General features: G+C 46.3%; 1 protein-coding gene across 11 annotated transcripts in view; it reads left to right on the top strand.

Moving 5' to 3' along the window:
* Positions 1-80: 80 nt before the first annotated feature.
* KHDRBS1 (KH RNA binding domain containing, signal transduction associated 1) overlaps positions 81-19,872 on the top strand; it is a 24,496-nt gene continuing 4,704 nt past the window's right edge. For 6 of the 11 annotated variants that reach the window (XM_017828406.1, XM_017828404.1, XM_017828407.1 and 3 more), the window contains exons 1-10: positions 81-240; positions 7,902-8,029; positions 8,632-8,748; positions 9,792-9,938; positions 11,658-11,794; positions 12,618-12,831; positions 14,130-14,197; positions 14,452-14,510; positions 16,483-16,566; positions 17,270-17,539. In XM_017828406.1, coding sequence (XP_017683895.1) covers positions 147-240; positions 7,902-8,029; positions 8,632-8,748; positions 9,792-9,938; positions 11,658-11,794; positions 12,618-12,831; positions 14,130-14,197; positions 14,452-14,510; positions 16,483-16,566; positions 17,270-17,367 — 1,146 coding nt within the window. In that variant the 5' untranslated portion in view covers positions 81-146 and the 3' untranslated portion in view covers positions 17,368-17,539. Of the gene's footprint in view, positions 241-7,901; positions 8,030-8,631; positions 8,749-9,791; positions 9,939-11,657; positions 11,795-12,617; positions 12,832-14,129; positions 14,198-14,451; positions 14,511-16,482; positions 16,567-17,269; positions 18,693-19,872 lie in introns of those variants that run through there. The other 5 variants (XM_017828409.1, XM_017828408.1, XM_017828403.1 and 2 more) reach the window with 3 other exon arrangements.

The following is a 19,872-nucleotide window of genomic DNA, read 5'->3' as shown; positions in this document are numbered from 1 at the left end:
TCCCCGCGGCCGGCGGCGGCGGCCGTGCCTCGGGGGTCTCTGGCGGCGGCGGCGGTGCCTCGGGGGGCTCTGGCGGCGGCGGCGGTGCCTCGGGGGGCTGTGGCTGCGGCGCGCGCGCCCCGCTGCTGACCGGAGCCGCCGGGAAGATGGAGCCCGAGAACAAGTACCTGCCCGAGCTGATGGCGGAGAAGGACAGCCTGGACCCGTCCTTCACGCACGCCATGCAGCTCCTCACCGCAGGTACCGGCACCCCCCGGGGGTGGGGGGGGACGGGGCAGTTCGGGCTCCGGTGCGAGGTGCGACCCCCCTGGGGTGAAAATTCGGTAAAATTGGGTATTTCGCTGTTTAATTTCAGCCTAATCCAGCCCGGATCGAAACGCAGCCCCAGAAGTTTTGTATGTGTTATATTGACGCTTATATTGTAATATAATGTATTATGCTATGTTATGTTATACTTTATCATATTATACTATACTAAGTCATACTATACTATAGTATATTGCATTATACTATATGATATTATACTGTATTTTATTATACTATATATTACTATATTTTATTCTACTATACTATATCATATTATACTATATTATGCTATATTATAACTACACCATATTATGCTACACTATATATTATATATTATATTATACTATACTGTGTTATATTAGCCCTTGTGGTGGTGCAACCCCAGCCAGGCAGAAGGACAGTTGTAAAGAGAACCCCGTGGGTTGAGGTAACTGTTTAATGATTAGAATAAAATGTAATAATAGTGCTAAATGTGCTGATAACGATGATAATTGTGACGGTAAGGAGAGGGAGTAGAGCTGGTGCCCAGTTGCTCACCGCCCACTGACTGATCACCCTGAGCCCCTTCCAGGTGACTTCTTCCATTTGGAATACTGGGAATGACAGTCTGTGGGTGGAATATCCCCTTGGACAGCTCGGGTCACCTGTCCTGGCCAGTTTTTGGTGCATCTCCTCGCTGGCAGAGCAGGAGACTCTGAGGAGTCTTGGGGTAAATGGTGCTCAGGAACAGCCCAAACATCAGGGTGGTAGCGATGGAATTCTCATATAAATCCCCAAATTCTCACGTAAATCCTAAAAAAACAGCACTATTCCAGCTGCTGAGAGGAAAATGAGCTCTGTCCCAGCCAAAATCAGGGCAGCCCTTTGATCCCTAGGGACAGAGGGACCACAAAGGACCACAAACCCCGGGGGGTTCCCACGTAGCAACCGCTGGAGTCCCGGCGAGCCACGATTTGCCATCTCCGTGGCTTTTCCCTTCTGGAAATCTGTGTGAGAGCTCGTTCCGGTGCTTCTGCCGAGCCCGAGGAGGGCCTGCAAATGGCAGTCTTTGTTCTGTGCCCAGACGAGCCTTCTCCTTCCCCATCCCGCTGTCCAATCGCCTGGCAGCTTGGATTTCCCTGGATCTCCCCGGTGCAGCTGCTGCACCCGCCTTCGGGGCCTCCATCCAGCCGATTCAGCTGCCTCCAGACCCCGGAGTCAGCTTAAAAATGGGAATGGGTTAAAAAAATCTGCCACCACTCACTGCTTTACGTGCACAGTGGGGAGCTGGGAGCCACCCAGAGCAAGGATTTAATCTCCGCGCTGGGTATTTATCGTTCTGCTTTTAAATTATTTAATTTTTTTTTCCCCCCTAAGCTTTAAAAATGCATGGGTTTGGTGCAGTGCTGGAGGTTTTATTAGCTCCTTCAATGCAGGGAATGATTGTTAGGAATTGCTTTCTCCCACTGTGCAAACAACCAGGGGGGATCGTCGCGGGTAAACCCGGCGTCACCCGCCAACATCTTGATCTGAATAAATTAGTTTTCTAATCCGATTTTTTTCCATCAGTTTAATGGTTTTTGATTAATAAACCCCTCGAGCCAGCTGATGCTCGGTGGTGATGCCTTCCAGTCAAAGGAAATCCAAGGAGTTTGGTGATTCCCAAACAAAAGAACAGCGTCCTCAGCCCACTTTAGCAAAGCCTCGTTCACTTGAGTGGTGTAACAAGGATTTATGAGGGTGGGTTTGTTGTTTGGGTTTTTTTGTCATTAATCTAAAAATTGCTGACAGCAGACTGCAGCTTTGTGAGGCTTAAAACTGGAACAGCTCCAGATGTTTCGTGCTTGCTTTGGGTGTTTTAAAAATCACTGTCCTTTGGGAGCATTCCCTGTTAGTCCCGATTCAGGATGAGGAGGAATCCGAGGCAGAATGGTGGGTTTAGGTGATCTTTAGGTGGTTTCAGGTCAAGTCTTTTTTTTTGCCTGGATGACCCCAAACTGCTCTGGATCGCTTGGAATTTCCTACTGCTGTGGCACCCTTCGGGGCTGTGGTGTTGGAGAGGCTGCTGTGCTTTGGAATTTCAATCTGGGCCAAAGATGTAACACACACACAGCCAGCACAACTCCAGCAAAATGACTTCCAGACGCAGAACTGACTGATATTGAATGTCAGCAGAATTCCTATTCCAGCCTTTTTTCAGGAGTGGAAGTTGCTTGGCCTCCCTGCCTCGGGGAGGGGGGCCCTGCAGGAATCTTGCATTCAGTCTAAGACTCTTAATATGTTAAAGTTGTCTAAAATACTGTTGTGGTTCTAAAGCTGCTCAGCATTTCTGGAGGAGATTGGCTTTATTTAGGGCCTCACAGTGATGGGATTAATACTGATTCCTGACCCACGTACTGTGTGATGAAAAGGCATAAATTGGCTACATTTTCTTACCCAGCACCCTGAACAGAAACTGAAAACTGGCATTTCCTGCACCTTGGAATGTGATCCATGTTTCACTCCTGGGATTTGGGGTCTGTGTGACCTCCCTCTTCTACAGGAACAAGAAAACCCTTTTCCTCCCTTGCATTTGTGCTGGGGGGTGGTGGTGGTGGTGTGAAAGGCACATTCCTCTCTGCTTCCCTGCTTTGGGGAAGACAGAAGACATCCACCTCTGTGTTAGCCAGGAGTAGGTTTGGGGTTTTTTCAAATTCCTGTGGTATTTTTAGCTATTTTTATTTCATGGAGAAACTCCCAAGTGAAAAGAGGTGGTCGCCTCTGAGCTTCCTCAGCTGCAGATGGATACCTGAGCTGTGTCATTCCACCACATCTCCTTGGTGCTCCTGTTGGATGCAGCCCTTTACATCCCCAGAAATGTGGGGTGGTCAGGAGGGATGGGAATGGGTGGTGAGGGTTGGATTCGGAGCGTGGAGCAATTGGAGATAAAGCAACACGAGGGAGCAGCTGGAGGTGCTGGGGGACTCCTGGACAGAATTCCCTGCTGACTGTGCTGGAACCTCATGGCAGGTTCAGTCTGTGCATTCCTAGGAAGGGGAAAGGAAAAAGGAAAAGTCAGAGGGGTGGGTGGTGACTCACCAAGGAACAGAGCACAGGGGTTGGAGGGGGCTGAGGGAGGATGAGGAGCTGTGCCTGAAGCTTGTTTCACATGGAGTTCAGGCTGCCCTGAAATGGAGATTATCTCAGCTTCTGTGCTTCCAAGCATAAATCCTGCCCCTAGAGGAGCTGGCACTGCCACCTTAAATTGTCCCCAGATGTCTCAGGCTGTGATATGCCCAAATCATTTCACTGGTGCCCTTTTCAGTGTATATTTTGCTAAACCATGTCAATGTTACCCACTGCTGGTCTGCTGCCACTGCTGGGGCTCTTCCTCTTCCCACTGCTGTCCTGGGAGCCTCTCCCACCTGGGATATGTCTCACAGCTTCCCTCTCCCTTCCTGCATCCTGCTCCTTTCCCTCCCAGTGCTGGTGGCGGTTTCTGTCCCCTCTCTTCCCAGCAAAGCCCCAAAGCAGAGGTGTCGGCCCAGGAATCCCAGCTGGAATTCCCAGGAATACAGGCCGGAGGGTGTATTTTGGGGAGGAAAACGGTGGGATTAGTGTTTGCAGCTTCCACTCTTGGCAGAGTCCATCCAGGAGCAGGCCCCTGCTTCCACTCCTGTGGGATCAAACTAGTGAAGGGGGGCAGGTCTCCCTTTCTTCCAGAGGCTTCTATCCCCAAACTGTCTGATTTTGGTGGTTTTTTTGGGGCATGGGGTCAATATTATGAATAAACAGAATGTACCTCTGCTCTGCAGAGCACAGATGTGCTGCAGGACAGTGTTTAATGTGATTTTGTGCTAAGGAAGAGCTTGGGCTGAGCTGAGGAGCAGTGGCTGGGGATCACTGTGGCCCCTTGTTATCAACCCCCTTTACCTACCCCGTAGGAGTCCTGCTGAGACAATGCAATCCCTGTCCCACAGAAGTCTGGGAAGCAGTGCCACCCCTGCCAGCAGTGCCAGCCCGCTGACATTCCCCGTGCCAAGCAGGTAACCTGCTGCTGCTCCTCTAAAATCCCACCCTGGAATGGGGCTCAGTCCCTCCAGGGATCCCTGCGCTTCTCCTCCCTGTCAGTGACTGCTCTGACAGCTGCTCCCACTCCAGTTCACTCAGCACTTCATCCCGTGGGTCCCTTCCAGCTCAAGATATCCTGGGAGATTCCGTGTTGTGTGGCCAGAGCGTGTCCAGATGCCTCTGGAATCCGGAGCAGTGGGACACGTCACCAGTGGCATGGTTTTAATCCTTCCTCACACCTATTCCCAGGCTCCAGGCTTTGCTCTGGGAAGGGGTTTGAAGGGGACTGCTGGGTCACCCACACTGCCCTGAATTCCAACAGCTGGAGAACGTGGGGTTATCCCTCTCCCACGTTTTGTACTCTCCTTGAAGACGTGGATCCGATGCTGCTTATTTTTTTTAGCATTTTCTTTTCTGTTTGTTGTTAATTAACTGTTGCCCTCGCAGACCAATTCCCAGATGTCATTCCTACTTTTGCAGGAGGCAGGATGGATTTTTGCTGGGTGTGGTGGATGTGAACTGGGATTCACTGGTTTGGGACTCTGTCCCAGATCCCCTCAGGTTGCAGAATTCTTTCACTCAGGCCACCTCAGGGGGCTTTTAAGACTCTCTTAATTCACAACAGACAATTAAAAATCAAAATCCTATTCTTGAAAGACAAAAAAATTTGTAGTTGCATTGCCTGAATCGAGTTAAGAGCTTCTGACCCTCACTTTTTATGGCTGCATAGCTGAGGGTTTAACAACCCAGAAGATGCCTCGGGGTAGTTTAATTTCCATCAAGAAAGTTTTAGGGTGGGGTTTTTTTCTTATTGTGTTTATAGGAAACACTTCTTGTTTCTGTACAGGATGCATTTTCAAAAGTTTACATACTGTTTTAGGAAAACTGAATTATTTCAGAAGTCAGTTCTATAGGGTTTTAAGTCATCCCTCACCAGGGATAAGGCCACCAGGGAAACCTTTAGTTTCCAAATCTTGATTCTCTGATCGTGTTCTTATATCTAAAATTTAAAAAAAACCTACATAAAACCAATCAAAGCAGCTCTTTGTCTTATTTTATAAATTCGACAGTGTGTGAACTTGAAGGGGTTTTTATGCTTTTGCATTTTATCTTCAGAAAGTCACTTCTTTTTAGAGCAAAAATCAAGAAATCTTTTTCCAAGCGATTTGATCCGGTGGGTTGTTTTTTTGTTTTTTTTTTAAGGAGTCATGGTAACACTTCTGTAAGGGAGCCAAGGTGCTGCTGTGAGCAGAGATAAAAAATTCAGGCATTTTGTCATGATTCTGTGTCCTGGTTTGAGCCTGGGTGACAGCCAAGCCCCACTCAGCCCTCACTCACCCCCTGCCCCGCTGGGATGGAGGAGAGAACTGGGAGGGCAACAGTGAGAAAATGTGGGTTGAGATGAACAGTTCGATGGGTAAAAGCAAAGCAAACCAAGGAATTCATCCCACACTTCCCAATTTCCCAGTGGCTGGGAAAGCAGGGCTCCGTCACACCCAGCCATGACTTGGGAAGGTGCCATCACTCCCTACATCCCCCCATCCTCCTCCTCCCTCAGCTTCATCCACTGAACGTGACACCACGTGGTCTGGAATATTAACTCTCTCCCACAGTCTCCAGGTTCTGTATTTAGATCTCTCTAAACTAAAAGCCAGTTTTATATTTAAATTTATATTATTCTGGGTCCAGAACCGAAAAATTAAAATATCGATTATTTGGTGATGTTTTCATAAGGGTTTGGGGGTTTTGTTTATTTTTTTTTTTTTTTTGGTTGCCCGTGTGGTTTCCTGTGCTCTGCACCACTTGAAAGTTGCTTCTCAGCCCATGGGGTGGTTGCCTGTCCAGGAGGGTGATGGTAACCCACTGGTCATGTTTGGATGATATGAGAATATTCCTCCGTGGATAATATGCTGAGTATCTGGTGTAGAATCATTAAGGCTGGAAAACACCTCCAAGGTCATCAAGTCCATATGTCGAGCTTCTGAAACTTGTAAATGTGAACCTTTAGTCAAAAGCAGAGAGTTTGAGGTGAGCAGAAATCACAGGAAATATGAGAGACTGCAGCTGCACTGTGGAAATTCTGGTAATGACTAAGCAGGTGTTGGTTTTGTTTTGCAGCCCAATTCCAGTTCTGTGTATAATCCTGTGAAGTGTCTCTTTCCCCTGAGATGTGAGAAGTACTCAGGGCACTCTTGACTCAGAAAATGTATTTCTAGTCCTTGGGTTTGCTGGTGAAATGGCACAATTTAACTTTTAAGGAAGGGTCGTGCTCCTGATAAACACCTGTAAATAATAATTTGTGGTGGATTTGGATGTGACCAATTTGGTTTTGTTTGTGTTTGGGTTTGTTTTTTTTTTGTTGGACCAAAAGATTCCTCATGGTTCATCAGTAATTTGGGGTTGTTGGATTGGCTCCAGATTTGGGGGAACTTCTCATTTAGTTGTTGGCCTTTGAATAGAAATTGTCCACAACTGGACATCTCTGGAAAGGACAAGCCAGGCAGCTCTGGGCTGTCTTCTTCTGGAAAGTGCTGGGGTGTTATCCCTGTAAGAAGGAAAAGTGCATTAATGACTAAGAAATGCCTCCCTGGAAGAGGATCTTGAATTTTCTCCATGTGGGTCACATCCTGCCACCTCTCAGTGAAAGTTTAATTTCCAGGCAGGTTTAAGGTGTTTGTAGCAGCTCCTAATTGACCTCCCTTAACGACCTACTTCCAGCAGGTTACTGGGATCTGTCCCAGATCCCCTCAGGCTGCAACATTCCTTGCCTTCACTCAGGCCACCTCAGTGGGTTATTAAGGTTCTGTGATTCACAACAGACAATTAAAAATCAAAATCCTGTTTTGAAAGGCAAAAAAACTTGTAGTTGCGTTGCCTGGATCGAGTTAAGAGCTTCTGACCCTCACCTTCATGGCTGCACAGCTGAGGGTTTGAAAACCCAGCTAGTAATTATTTGTGTGATAAAGGTGAATTCATTTAATGAAATGAAGCTGTGAGAATTTCCTAACCCAGACCACACTCTGTCTCACTCACTGGGTTGTTGTTTATTAGGATTGTTTTCAACTTAACTGAAATTCATCATGTCAGGATGTGTTGACACCACTAATTAAATAATGGATTTAAAATAGCTCGGCCTGAATGATAAAAACCTGCCTCGTTTGCTGATTTCTGCTGCGTTACAGCAAATATGTGTCGTTTTAGTGCAATTTGGGCTGGTTTCTTTGTGCATTTAGGGGTCTACATGTGGGTGCTGTGTTCAGGCCACAGCAGAAGGGACACCACAAAACTCTACTTGCAGTTTCCTGCTCTTACTTGTTAAATTATTTGTGGGGCATTCTCTGCTGTTCCTCCTTATTTTTGTCCATTATCCCATTTTTAGCCTCTGGAATCCCAGGCTGTGAAGGGATTGCAGCACTAAAGAGGTGACCTGTCCATGTTCCATTAAGACCATCCCAGGTGTTGCTCCATTCACAGGGAATGGGGGTGGTGTGTCCTGTCATAACTCCAGCTCTGAACTGATGCTTGTCTGAGGAATATAAAAGCAGCCCTATTTTTATCTTGTTTAGAAATTGAAAAAATTCAGAAGACTGAAACAGCAAAGAAGGAGGAGGAAGAAAGCTACCTGGATTTATTTTCCCACAAGAATATGAAACTGAAAGAACGAGTTCTGATACCTGTCAAACAGTACCCCAAGGTGAGGGCCAGAAAATAGCTACTGAATCTCTGGGGTCTGCGTATTTTCTGTGGATTTTGTGGCTGACTGAGAGATAGAGGCTGTCAGAGTGTCAGCAGGAGTTAATGCTCCCTTCCACTATCACTGTGGAATTTTTCCTGTGCAGGCTTGCAGGATCTTGTTTCTAATATATTGCATTTCTAAAACGTCTTGGGGTAAAGCTTAAATGGTGATGCACAGCTGGGATATTTTATTGCTGGGATAGACACTTCCATGGGTAGAGCTTTGTGTTTTACAGTTAAAAAACTCATTTAGCTCATTTAGGACTCGCTGCCTGTAAAACTGCTGCAGAGTAGATGTTAGAATTAAACACTTCAGGGGAGTTAATTGAGCTTGGTTTTTCTGGTGGAGCATTTTCTTCATGAAAATAATGTTTTGAAACTTAAATTTTTTTTTTGTCTGTATTTTTTGGTGAGGTGAGGAGCAAATGGAGTGACTGGTTTTTATTTTGTTTTGTTGGTTTTTTTTTTATCAGCCAACATGACATTCAGAAAAGCTTCTGCTAAATCTGCTGGACTCTGGAGCTAATTTGTTTCCCTTTTTTTTTTTTAATTCACTTGCAGTTCAACTTTGTTGGAAAGATTTTGGGACCTCAAGGCAACACCATTAAGAGACTTCAGGAAGAAACTGGTGCTAAGATTTCTGTGCTGGGGAAGGGCTCAATGAGAGACAAAACCAGGGTAAGGGCATCCCCTTGAAAACATGCACACACACAATTCCTCTCACACTGCTGTGAGAGGCAGTGGCTCTGGGAGCATTTTGTAAAAGATTAAACCATTCTAATCCAAAAGCAAAGCAGTAGGAATTGTTCTGTGCATGTTGGGAGCAATTGGATGGGGGCTGAAGTGTGATGTATATTTTCTTTATGAGGAGGACTTATAAACCAGGCATCCTGTGCTGCCCTGTACCCTTGGATGCAGAGATGGCTTATGTGAGACATGAAATACAAAGTTTATAAAATCAGAATTAATCCCAGTTACTCCCTGAAGAGTCCTTCACTGAAGGAATATGTTTCCCCTCCATAATAAAAATGAAATCCTTTTTCTAGCTGTTCTCTCTGAAGTCCTTGAATTCTCATGGTTCATTGAAGATCTTGGAGCAGTATGTTCCTGGTAATCTTTAGTGAATCACAAAGTGCCAGGAGGTGTTTTTATAACAGGGAAAAAAAATGAAAAGAATGTTTGGGGGTTTTTTTATCTGCTTGTTCCAAAAACTGAGCTAAGAGTCAACAGAGCTGTAACTTAATTCAGGTTTTACTCAAGCTGCATGAAAAGCTTTTACACTTCCAGCTTGTTTGTAGCTTCTTAAATAACTGAATAACAGTCTGAGTAACAGAAGTGTCTCACGACAGAGTTACAGAATCTTGTTTGAGGCATTAGAGCTTCCTGAGGTGGTAAAGAGCACCTTGGCAGAAAGGTGGTGTAGAAGAGGAAGAACAACAAGCTTGGATATAAATCTTGGGGTAAAAAAATTGGCTGGGGTCGATTAAAAATATTGCCATTAGCAAAAATAAGTCACCTGAAGAGGCAGAAGGTGGAAGGCAGGGGTTGTACATGGCTTTTCACAAAACCTTCTCCCAATCCACAGCCTGTTTGCATGATCTGTGTCCAGACGCTTTTACAGACGTTTCCTGTTAAAGGCTCAGAAAACAGGTAAAAGAAAAGCAGTTTTCCTTTGTGTGTGTGGTTCAGCTTAAGGAGTCTCTCGATGTGCTTTGTTTCAGGAGGAGGAGCTGCGCAAAGGGGGAGACCCGAAATACGCTCATCTAAACATGGATTTGCACGTCTTCATCGAGGTTTTTGGGCCCCCCTGCGAGGCCTATGCCCTGATGGCTCATGCCATGGAGGAGGTCAAGAAATTCCTTGTTCCGGTATGTATATGCTGGCACTCTTTTTGTTTTTGAAGGAGGTGGGTGGGTGGTGAACCTGGCTGAGGATGGGTAAGATCTGCACAGTGTGATCTCACCTGGGGTAGTTGAGGGAACCTGGAATATTAAATGTGTGTGACAGCTTCAGATAACCCTGTTAATCTTGCAGAAGGTATTTTATTATTCCTCTAACCATGATTAGAATGACAAACCATACAGGGTAGTGGTATAGAGCACTTGGAGTAGGTATTTCCATCCCAGTACGAGCTGTGGATGCTGGGGGTGAGCAGCTTGTCCAGCTCCACGTGCCAGGTTTAGTGGGAGAATAAGTTTAGTCTTGCCTGGCATGGAAGAGAATTCTTAGATGGGTTCCTCTGACTTGGAACTGTAGAAATCCAGCTGGAAAACTTCACTGTCAGATCAGAAACTTAAATACAGTGGTGTGAGGATGAGGGGGGTGAGCCTGGGCAGCTCAGGAGCTCTATTCATTGTGGTGACTGTTTTCTGAGACAACACTTGTTAAATCAGCACTTCTGCTGCTTTAAATGTGGATTATTTGAAGGAACATCATTTAGTAAACCATGTTTTTATGCAGGTGCCACTTGTCACCTGCTTGGGGACGTGTTTTACGGGTGAACTTTGTAAGACCTTTGTGGCCAAATTCCTGTTTTAAGCCAGTGTGTAACAGGACCGTGCTGGAGTGTTACCTCTGAGGATGGCAGAACCTGAAGGAGTCTCTCACATGTTTTAAAATCACAGTGTTTCTCATTAAATTAGGGGGAAAAAAATTTAGAAAGACCCATGCAGTGTTCCTGCTGCTGGCCAGCCCAGCCTGTGACTCAGAGACCTTGTAGAGGGATTCACAGACCCTGTCACTGTGCTCCACAGGTGAGCCTGGAGAGCTTGGAAGTTCTTCCTGAAGTACCAGAGGCAGGTGGAACATGGGAGCAGTGGGAAAGGCATATGGATGGTGTGTGTTTTCCTGGGTCTGACACAGGGAGGAGGAGAGACTGTGATGTGGAGTGTCTTTGAAGGAAAGAGGTCATGTTCAAGGAGCCCCTGGGATGTGCAGAGCTGCCAAAGCAGCCTTGCTATTTGAAGTGTCTTCTGTGTCCCTGTGTCAAACTTGGGAAAATGGACAGGGAAGTCACTGTGGAAGCCAACAGGGCTTGGAAGACACATCTGGGAGGAGACTCCTCACTTTGTGGTGTTGCCGTGGCACTGGGAAGACCCTGGGTGTGAGGCTCAGGGGTGGGGTGTCCTGGCTTCCAAGGGTCACTAGGGATCTGAGCTCATTCCTGAGGCTGGATCCCCTCAGATCCTCCTCCTCCTGTGCCAGAAACCTACGAGGAACATGTAAGGAATTACATCTGTTTGGTGTTTTAATTCCAGCTGACTGTGTCTTAGGTACTCAACATGACTGACATAAGATTGCTGTGGAGAAGTGGCCACTGGGGTGGGGCTGGGTGACATCAGGTACCTCCAGCAGCCCTGTGAGAGAGATCCCCTTCCCAGGGACCAGCTGTGTGCTCACCTGAGCTCCTGGGCATGCATTTCTTCTTTGGCCCTGTTACCTGCTGAGCAAATCCCAGTAAAACCAACCAGCAGATTTTAATTTAGGACTATTCAGTTATTTTTATTCCAGCACAGCAGGCTGGGATATCCCAGGGCACAGCCTGACTAGTTGGCTGTTCTCTGGAACTGACTGTCCCCCCTTTTCAGGATATGATGGATGATATCTGCCAGGAGCAGTTCCTGGAGCTGTCCTACCTGAACGGTGTTCCAGACCCGAACCGCAGCCGAGGAGTCCCCGGGCGGGGAAGGGGAGCAGCTCCACCACCACCTCCACCCGTTCTAAGGTATCCTTCCCAAAAGCACAGACCTGGAAGTGCTGCATTTTGCTCAGAGTTATCCTGTCAGAGGAGGTTAAACTGCTTGTTCTTGCACATCAGCTGTCGGGCTCGACCTTGGATTTTGGCCAAGGCTTTTCCAGCCTTGTGTTGCAGGCTCGCCTGGAGCACGCTGGCATCCGATGTTTTGCATGTTTTGAGATGTAATCTAACACAGTGGGTGTCTTCTGTGTTATTTTTGATGTCTGCAATCAATAGTTTTATAAAGCAACCTTTCAACAATTGGCCTGTGAAACTGTGTGCAAACAGATCTTGTGCAGCCTTCAGCAGAACAAGCATTTTCAGATTAAACTGGCATCGTTTGAGAGCTCTGGGATGGCATCATTCTGTCAGTGCTGTCAAGGCTCTGGGATAAATTGGCAATAAAACTGTTACTATAGTTCTTTCTTCACTCCCTGTTTCATGGGGTAGTGTCTTTCCTTCTGCCTGTTCAGCCCTGACGTGTCCCTCCCTCATCTCATCACTGATCCTTATGGGTTTGCAGGTCTGGAAGCCATCCCAGGTCAGTGAACTCTGAGAAATCACCCGCCCAAAGTCCTGTATTGCATTTATTCCTTTGCCTGTACATCTAATGCAGCAGAATTCTCATCCCAGGGGAGGTTTTAGCAAATATTGCAAGGCCACAATGTTAATTCTCGTGCTGATAAAGCTTCATGGCTTTGCTGATGACAGCTCTGTTTAGTTACCGAGTTGTTGCATTTTAGAGTAGATACAAGAAGCAGCCTCAGTGTCCTCACAGGAGCTGCTCACAACCCTCTTTCTCTCCTTCCAGGGGCCATGGGGTTGGTCCCCCTCCTCCTCCTCCTCGGGGGGCCCTGGTGCGAGGGGCCCCAGTGCGGGGGGGCATCGCTCGAGGGGCCACCATACCCCGGGGGGTGCCCCCTCCTCCGGCAGTCCGGGGGGCTCCTGCCCCCCGAGCACGGGCAGCTGGCATCCAGAGGATACCCCTTCCTCCTCCTCCTGTGCCAGAAGCCTACGAGGAATATGTAAGGAATTATTTGTCTTCGGTTTTCTACCTCCAGCTAAATGTGTCTTAGATATTCCACGTGACTTGACAGGAGATTGCTGTGGAGAAGTGACCACCAGTGGCCACTGGGATGGGGCTGGGATCCCCAGTGAGCACTGGGATGGGGCTGGGATCCCCAGTGAGCACTGGGATGGGGCTGGGATCCCCAGTGAGCACTGGGATGGGGCTGGGATCCCCAGTGAGCACTGGGATGGGGCTGGGATCACCAGTGACCACTGGGATGGGGCTGGGATCCCCAGTGAGCACTGGGATGGTGCTGTGGTCACCAGTGACCACTGGGATGGTGCTTGATGACCTTCTCTGCCTCTTTAACCCTCGAAGAAGTGAACTGCAAGTGTCATAAATCCAAAGTAAAGGTTGTTTTTTATGAATGTGCCCCCAGGAACTGAAGTTTTCCATGACTTTCAGTGCATGGTATGCAAAATTACATCAGAGGTTGGGGTAGTTCACGTAACGTTCTCTTTTCAAGAGAATTCTTTAAGCAAGAGGCACCCAAGGCTTCCTCTGTCCACTAAAATCCTTAAAGCAAATAAGTGAATGAACAGGGGGATGTTTCAAGTCGTATAACTCAGCACCACCCTCCTGCCAAGCTTATCTTGGCATCTGTGCTCTTGGTGTCCCAAAGGAGAAACAACAGCACAACAGCATTTTGGGGAATCATCACAATTATTGATACATCTTAAAAGGTTTGCTTCTCTTCCCAGTAAAATGTTTTTCTCACTGAAACCAGTCCTAAGTTCAGAGGTTGGTGTTTGTCTAATTGTAAGTCTGTGGTTTAGATATCACAGAATGTCCTGAGCTGGAAGGGACCCACACGGACCATCCATCCAACCCCTGGCCCTGCACAGACACCCCAACAATCCCACCCTGTCCCTGAGGGCATTGTCCAAACCCTCCTGGAGCTCTGTCAGCTTTGGGACTGTGCCCACTGCCCTGGGGAGCCTGGGCAGTGCCCAACCAGCCTCTGGGGGAAGAACCTTTTCCTAATAACACAGTTCCAGGTCTCCTGGCACAGGGATTTGTCCCTCAGCCGAGCTGCAGCCTTGACCATGAATTATAAATATTAGTATGATTCATTCCTCCCGAGCCACGGGACACAGCAGGTCTCAGCCATGTCTGCCACTTCCCTGTGGCAGGGAAGGATTTCCAGGCTCCTCTGAGAGCTGCTGTAGCCTGAATTCAGTTCTGCCATCCCTGTTGGCCAGGAATTATCCTTTGGCCCTTCCATTAACACGTTTGTGTCATGATCCCTTTCAGGGCTACGACGACACGTACGCAGACCAGGGCTACGAGGGCTATGAGGGCTACTACGGCCAGGGCCAAGGGTGAGTTGGCTTCTCTCTTCCTGACATATAATGCATGACCTTTATTCTTTTTTTTTTTTCCATTTGAAGGGAATGCAAACACTCATTTCTGGGTCTGAGCTGTAGAGAAGGTGCCCTGTTCTGCTGCAGTCCAGGAGAGCCTGGGAAATGACACGGACAACACTGGGCATCTTTTGCTTGTGCAGCGTTTGTGCAAGTTGTGTCACTTTGAGAATGTGATTTCACTGGATGTAACCACCTAATTACTCTTCCAGGGACACAGAATACTATGATTATGGACACGGGGAGGCACAGGAAACCTACGATGCTTATGGTATGTCTGGGAATACTGTTCCTTTCACTGGGAAGGGGCTGCACGTAGTTGGGAATTGCTTGTGGCCAACCAGCAGTTTTCCAGTGTCACTCCAGGGTCTGAACAAAAACTGAGGAGAACCTCAAGTAGTTTTCATGGTAGAACATTTGTATCTAGATCTGAACAAGCAAAGACGTTCTGTGGGTTTAGATCCTTATCAAACTTGATTGTCTCAAAGTGATGACACTTTAAAAAGATCCATTTTTAAACTATGGAAATATCTTAATTTCCTTGTAGCTTTAGAATATTTTAAGAGGTCTGGATTTCCACCCACAGCACTACTGCTGCAGTCTGGTCTTCATGGACTGTGTTTTGTATGGCTCCATCTGCTTCCTTATCCTCAAAAACCCGCTACCTGATCCTGACTCTGTGCTATACATTAGCTTGGAAAATGGATTTGTATGTCACATAAAGGCCTCTCTTTGGAGCAGTTTTGCTCAATATGACTTGCAAGTAGCTTAGGAAGTTTAGTTAATTTGAATTATGTGAAAATACTGACTTGGGCTGGACTGAACCAAACTGTTGTGGCTTAACCCCAAGGGGCAGCCAAACCCCACCAGCCACTCACTCACTCCCCATTCCTGGGATGGGGGAGAGAACTGGAAGGGTAAAAGTGGGAGAACTCATGGGTTGAGATAAAGACAGTTCAGTGGGAAAAGCAAAGTAAAACAAGGAATTAGTTCCTTGCTTCCTTGGGAAGACAAACACCATCACTGCAGAAGTTCTCCCCTCAGCTGTGGCTGCATTTCTTTTTTAAGCCAGTTCCTATATCCAGGCTTGGAATGGCAGCTGCACATGGCAATGAGTAAGAAGCGTTTTCCTCTCCCTCTAAACAAGCCTGTGCTGCTTTGGGCTGGGGCAGAGTTAATTTTCTTCCCAGTGGCTGCTCTGGGGCTGAGTTTGGGATTTGTGCTGACGATACAGAGATGTTTTGTTGTTGCTGAGCAGAGCTCACACACAGCAAGGGCCTTTCCTGCTCCTTGCACTGCCACTCTGGCATGGGACTGGGGAAACTGGGAGGGCACACAGCCAGGACACTGACCCAGCTGACCAGAGTGATATTCCAGACCACATGATATCATAAGTTCCCAAAGCTGCACAGCGTGAAGGCACGGAATTCCATGTGATTGGAAACAGTCCCTTTCCCAGAGCATCAGCTGAGTGAGTGCAGGTAGTGACATTAATGACCAGCTGGAGGGGCTTTCTGGGATCCCTGGGAACTGGGAATCCTCTGTGCCCTGTCATGCCAGTAACAGGGAAGCAGAGTTAATACCCTGCTCCAGCCTCGGGGTGTTCCCTGCTCCGGGTTTAAGCTGTGGGAAGTTCAAACTCAGGTGCCTGAGCAGGGATGTTTTCCAGCCTAGGCTGCATTTGAGCAGACAGCTGCTCCCAGGAACGTTGGCTCTTTCCTGCCTTCAATGCCTGGGTTTGTTGCCTGTGTTTGTCACGCAGCACAAAGAGCCCTTTGTGCCTCCGGCTTGGTGGGAGAGCGGCGGAGTCGGCCGGGATTGGGAGGCCAAAATGCTCATTGTACACTTGGCATGAGGTTGCCACGGCTAATCTGTTTATCCACAGCAATTTCCTTTGGTCTCTGCTTTCATGAAAACAGAATTAGAGGAATAAATCACTGGGCCAGGCTGGAGACAGTTTGGAGAAAAGGGGAATGTGCTCCGTGGTGGTAGGAACAGGCTCAGCTGTCGGGGGACTCTTGGTTTCATAAAGTGGTGACCCTGGAGAGACTGGCAGGAACACGAGGATGGACGTTGCAAGCACAAGCCTTAATGAGAGCTGAGCTGGGATATTTGGGGCTGGAGCTGTCTCAGGGACAACAGGGATGTGAACTCCATTTGCTTCAGTGGTGGTTCATGGAATCCTGGGATGGTTTGGGGCATGAGGGACCTTAAAGATCATCTTGTTCCACCCCCCACCACAGGCAGGGACACCTTTCACCTGCCCAGGATCTGCTTTGCCTGGTGTCTGGGAAGGAGGGAAACACTTCCTGCAGCTGTCCCTGATGGTGAGACCCTGGGATTAGGGATGCTGGCAGAACCTCTGGCACAGCTGGTGCCACGCTGCCCTGGGGGTTGGCTTTGGCCCTGCTGGAATTAATTACTCGTGAAAGGCACCGGGTTTGTCCAGGTTGGAGCTGCAGGAGATTTTGGGGATCCTTATGAGGAGAAACTGCGGGAGCTGGGCCTGGTTAGTCTGGAGAGGGCAGGGCTGAGAGGGGTTCTCATGAATCCCTGCAAATATCTCCTCAATCCACACAAATATCTCAGCAATCCATATAAATGTCTCACCAATCCATATAAATGTCTCACCAATCCATACAGTAACTCCAGGGGGTGTCAGAGGATGGTCCCAGGCTCTGTTCACTGGTGCCCAGTGACAGGACAAGGAGCAATGGCCATAAACTAAAACCCAGCCAAGTTCCACCTCAACCTGAGGCAGAACTCATTCCTTTCCGTGGAGGTGGCAGAGCCTGGAACAGCTGCCCAGGGAGGGCTTGGAGTGTCTGGAGACATCCCAACCCCACCTGGACACATCCCTGTGTCACCTGCTCCTTCCCACAACGCTGGAAGGTTTAGTGGTGGGTTAATTTGGCTCAGTCTTAAAGGGGTTTTCCAGCCTAAATCATCCTGTAAATCCAATATTTTGTGGGACCAAGGGGCGTTTTCCAGTCGGGAAACATCCCTGACATATCCTTGTCTTCTCCACAGGGCAAGATGACTGGAATGGGACCCGGCCCTCCCTGAAGGCCCCGCCGGCCAGGACAGCGAAGGGGTCCTACCGAGACCACCCCTACGGACGCTACTAAACAAACAAAACATGAGGGAAAAATCCCACTTTTGAGCAAAACAGTTGTTACTGATTCTTGTATCTCCCGGGATTCCCGTTGCTTTGCCCACACCAGACAAGTAATTGTCCAACTGTTTTTCTTCGTGGCCCCTTTTTCTCCCACTCCATCCTCACCCTGCATTTCGGCTTCTGTACGTAGTACTTTTAAAAGATGAGTTAAATAGATTTTTTTTTTTTTTTTTTTAGAGGAAGCGACTTTTAATTTTTATTTTTATTTTTTTTTCAGCGTGTAGGTGGCTTTTTCTTTCTTTGTCGTTTAGATAAACGCAACTGTACCTTTCTTTTTCTTTTTTTTTAAGGAAAAAAAAAACAAAAAACCAACAAAAAAACCTACAAAACCACAGTTTAAAAGTGTTAGTTTTCCAAAGTGACATGCTTTGCTTAGCAGCTATGAAATTAAGGTTTTGTTTAAAACTCTTTAAAGTTTGTTTTAAAGGAACCCATAAAGGTTGTAGTTGCAGAATCCCAAAGTAGGCTACATTTCAAAATTCAGGGCTATTTTTAAGCATTAAAATCATAATGTAACGGTAGTAGCTGCCACCATTTTTAAAAAAAAAAAAAAAGGAAAAAAGTAACTTCAGATGCCAAAAGTTCTTTATAAGGAGATTGCTGGTGAATCTTGAAGTTTTAAATTTTAATACGAAGGCTCCTCCAACAAATTAAATAGCTTTTTTTTTTAAAGAGAATTGACCTAAAAGAAAAATTAGGTTTGTAAAATTGACTTTTCTTATGTGGATTTTGAAATCTAGCCCCCCGTGCAGTGTTGAGATATGCTTGGGAAGCAGATATTTCCAGTGTAAAGGGGTTCTTAGTTCGGTTCTAGATGAACAATTTTAAGGGAAAAAAAACAAAGCATGGCTCTAATTGCCCAGTGTTTGATAGTAGAAAGCAGAATATTCCATGGGTAGGTCTGAACTCTGTAAAATTCTCATTTTTTTTATAGTGCTTGGGGCAGGTAATCCAGTGCAAATTTAAAACTGACACACCAAAAAACCAACAAAAAGAAGTCAATATTAGCAGTCCCATCGACTTGTTCAAGTGTATCTCAGCACGAGCTTTGCGTAAAAAGGGACACTGCAGCTGGGAAAAAAAAAAACCAACAAAATGATCAAAAATTTCACTTTGTACATAAGATAAAGTCCTAATTGGATTTGTACACTGTCCTCCCACTCTGTTCTTGAAGAGAGAATGCTACATGTGTAAGTCTGCCTAACTAGGTAGCTAAAAACGTGTCAAAGTGTCTGTCGCGATTTGTCAATAAAGTTTAGTCCTTTTTTAATCAAAGTAAATGTGATGAATTGTCATTTGTTTTGGTTGAGCGATAAAAAGTAGCGATTTTTTTATTATTATTATTATTATTATTATTATTATTATTTCCGTTCTGTTTGTTCTTAAATAAGTTTAAATTAATGCTAAAGCTAATTGTCTTTTTAAAACGATGGAGACGTTCTAAAAAAAAAAAAAAATGGTGGTTTTTTTTGTAATTCTCACCAAAAAAAAAAAACAAAACAAAACAAATTTACCGAGCTCGTTGAATGAGCTTAAATTTAAAAAAAAAAAAAAATTATATATATATATATGAAAAAGAAAAATTTGTTTTTCACCCCCTGGAAGTTGTTGAAAGCGGTTTGAGCCTGGACTGGGGCAGAAATCTGACTTGGAAAGTGTTTTCTGGTTCTTTGCTGAGTTACTGATTGGGATTTCAAGTGGCCTCGGAGAATATTCCGGGCTGCAGACTCCAGCTTGAGTCTGAAATCCCTGGTTTAAGCAGCGTGACAAAAGGAATGCTGAAAATTCCAAGGCTTAGCTGCCACCAGGAGGAGAAGGAAGTTGCTTTCTGTAAAAACCCCCCCTTGGCTAAGATGATGCCCTTCCTACTTCACGGTAGCTTTTACTTGGAAAAACCACTTAAAAAATGTATTTTTGTTGGAGAACGGTGCTGCAGCTGCTCCTTAAATCCTTCTGAGAGGGTGTGGATGTACAGAGATATATAATATAAATTATATATATTTAAAAGTGAATGCTTCTTAAAGAGACATGAAAAAAATGGTTTGTGTTTCCCATCTCCCAGACGAATTTGGAACCCTTTAAGGGGGAGAGAATTAAACTGCTCGGGGGTGAAAAATAAGAATATTAGGGAGCAAAACTGTGGCAGCGCATGAACGAGGGGAATACTTTAAAAAAAAAGAAAGAAAAAAAAAACCACAAACTTGTATTTGTAGATTTGTTATTAAAGTGCAAATAACCGAATTTTCAACACTGGTTTGGAGTCAGCTTTCAGGGCATAATGTGTTGCTTGGTGAAAAGATCTGCCCATTACCCCCCTTTTAAAGGAAAATTATCGCAGGAGAATCAATCAGGATGTGTAAAGCTAACATGCATCGCCCAAAAGGTAACCTAAATGTCTGATTTTAACAGCGCATTTCTCTTTTCCATAAACCCGTGACGTAAACTTTTTTTATCC

This window comes from Lepidothrix coronata, unplaced genomic scaffold (assembly GCF_001604755.1).
Source record: "Lepidothrix coronata isolate B3197 unplaced genomic scaffold, Lepidothrix_coronata-1.0 Scaffold147, whole genome shotgun sequence".
Taxonomy (NCBI): domain Eukaryota; kingdom Metazoa; phylum Chordata; class Aves; order Passeriformes; family Pipridae; genus Lepidothrix; species Lepidothrix coronata.
Note: the sequence above shows the minus strand (reverse complement) of the source record. Positions and strands in the feature narration are given on the sequence as shown.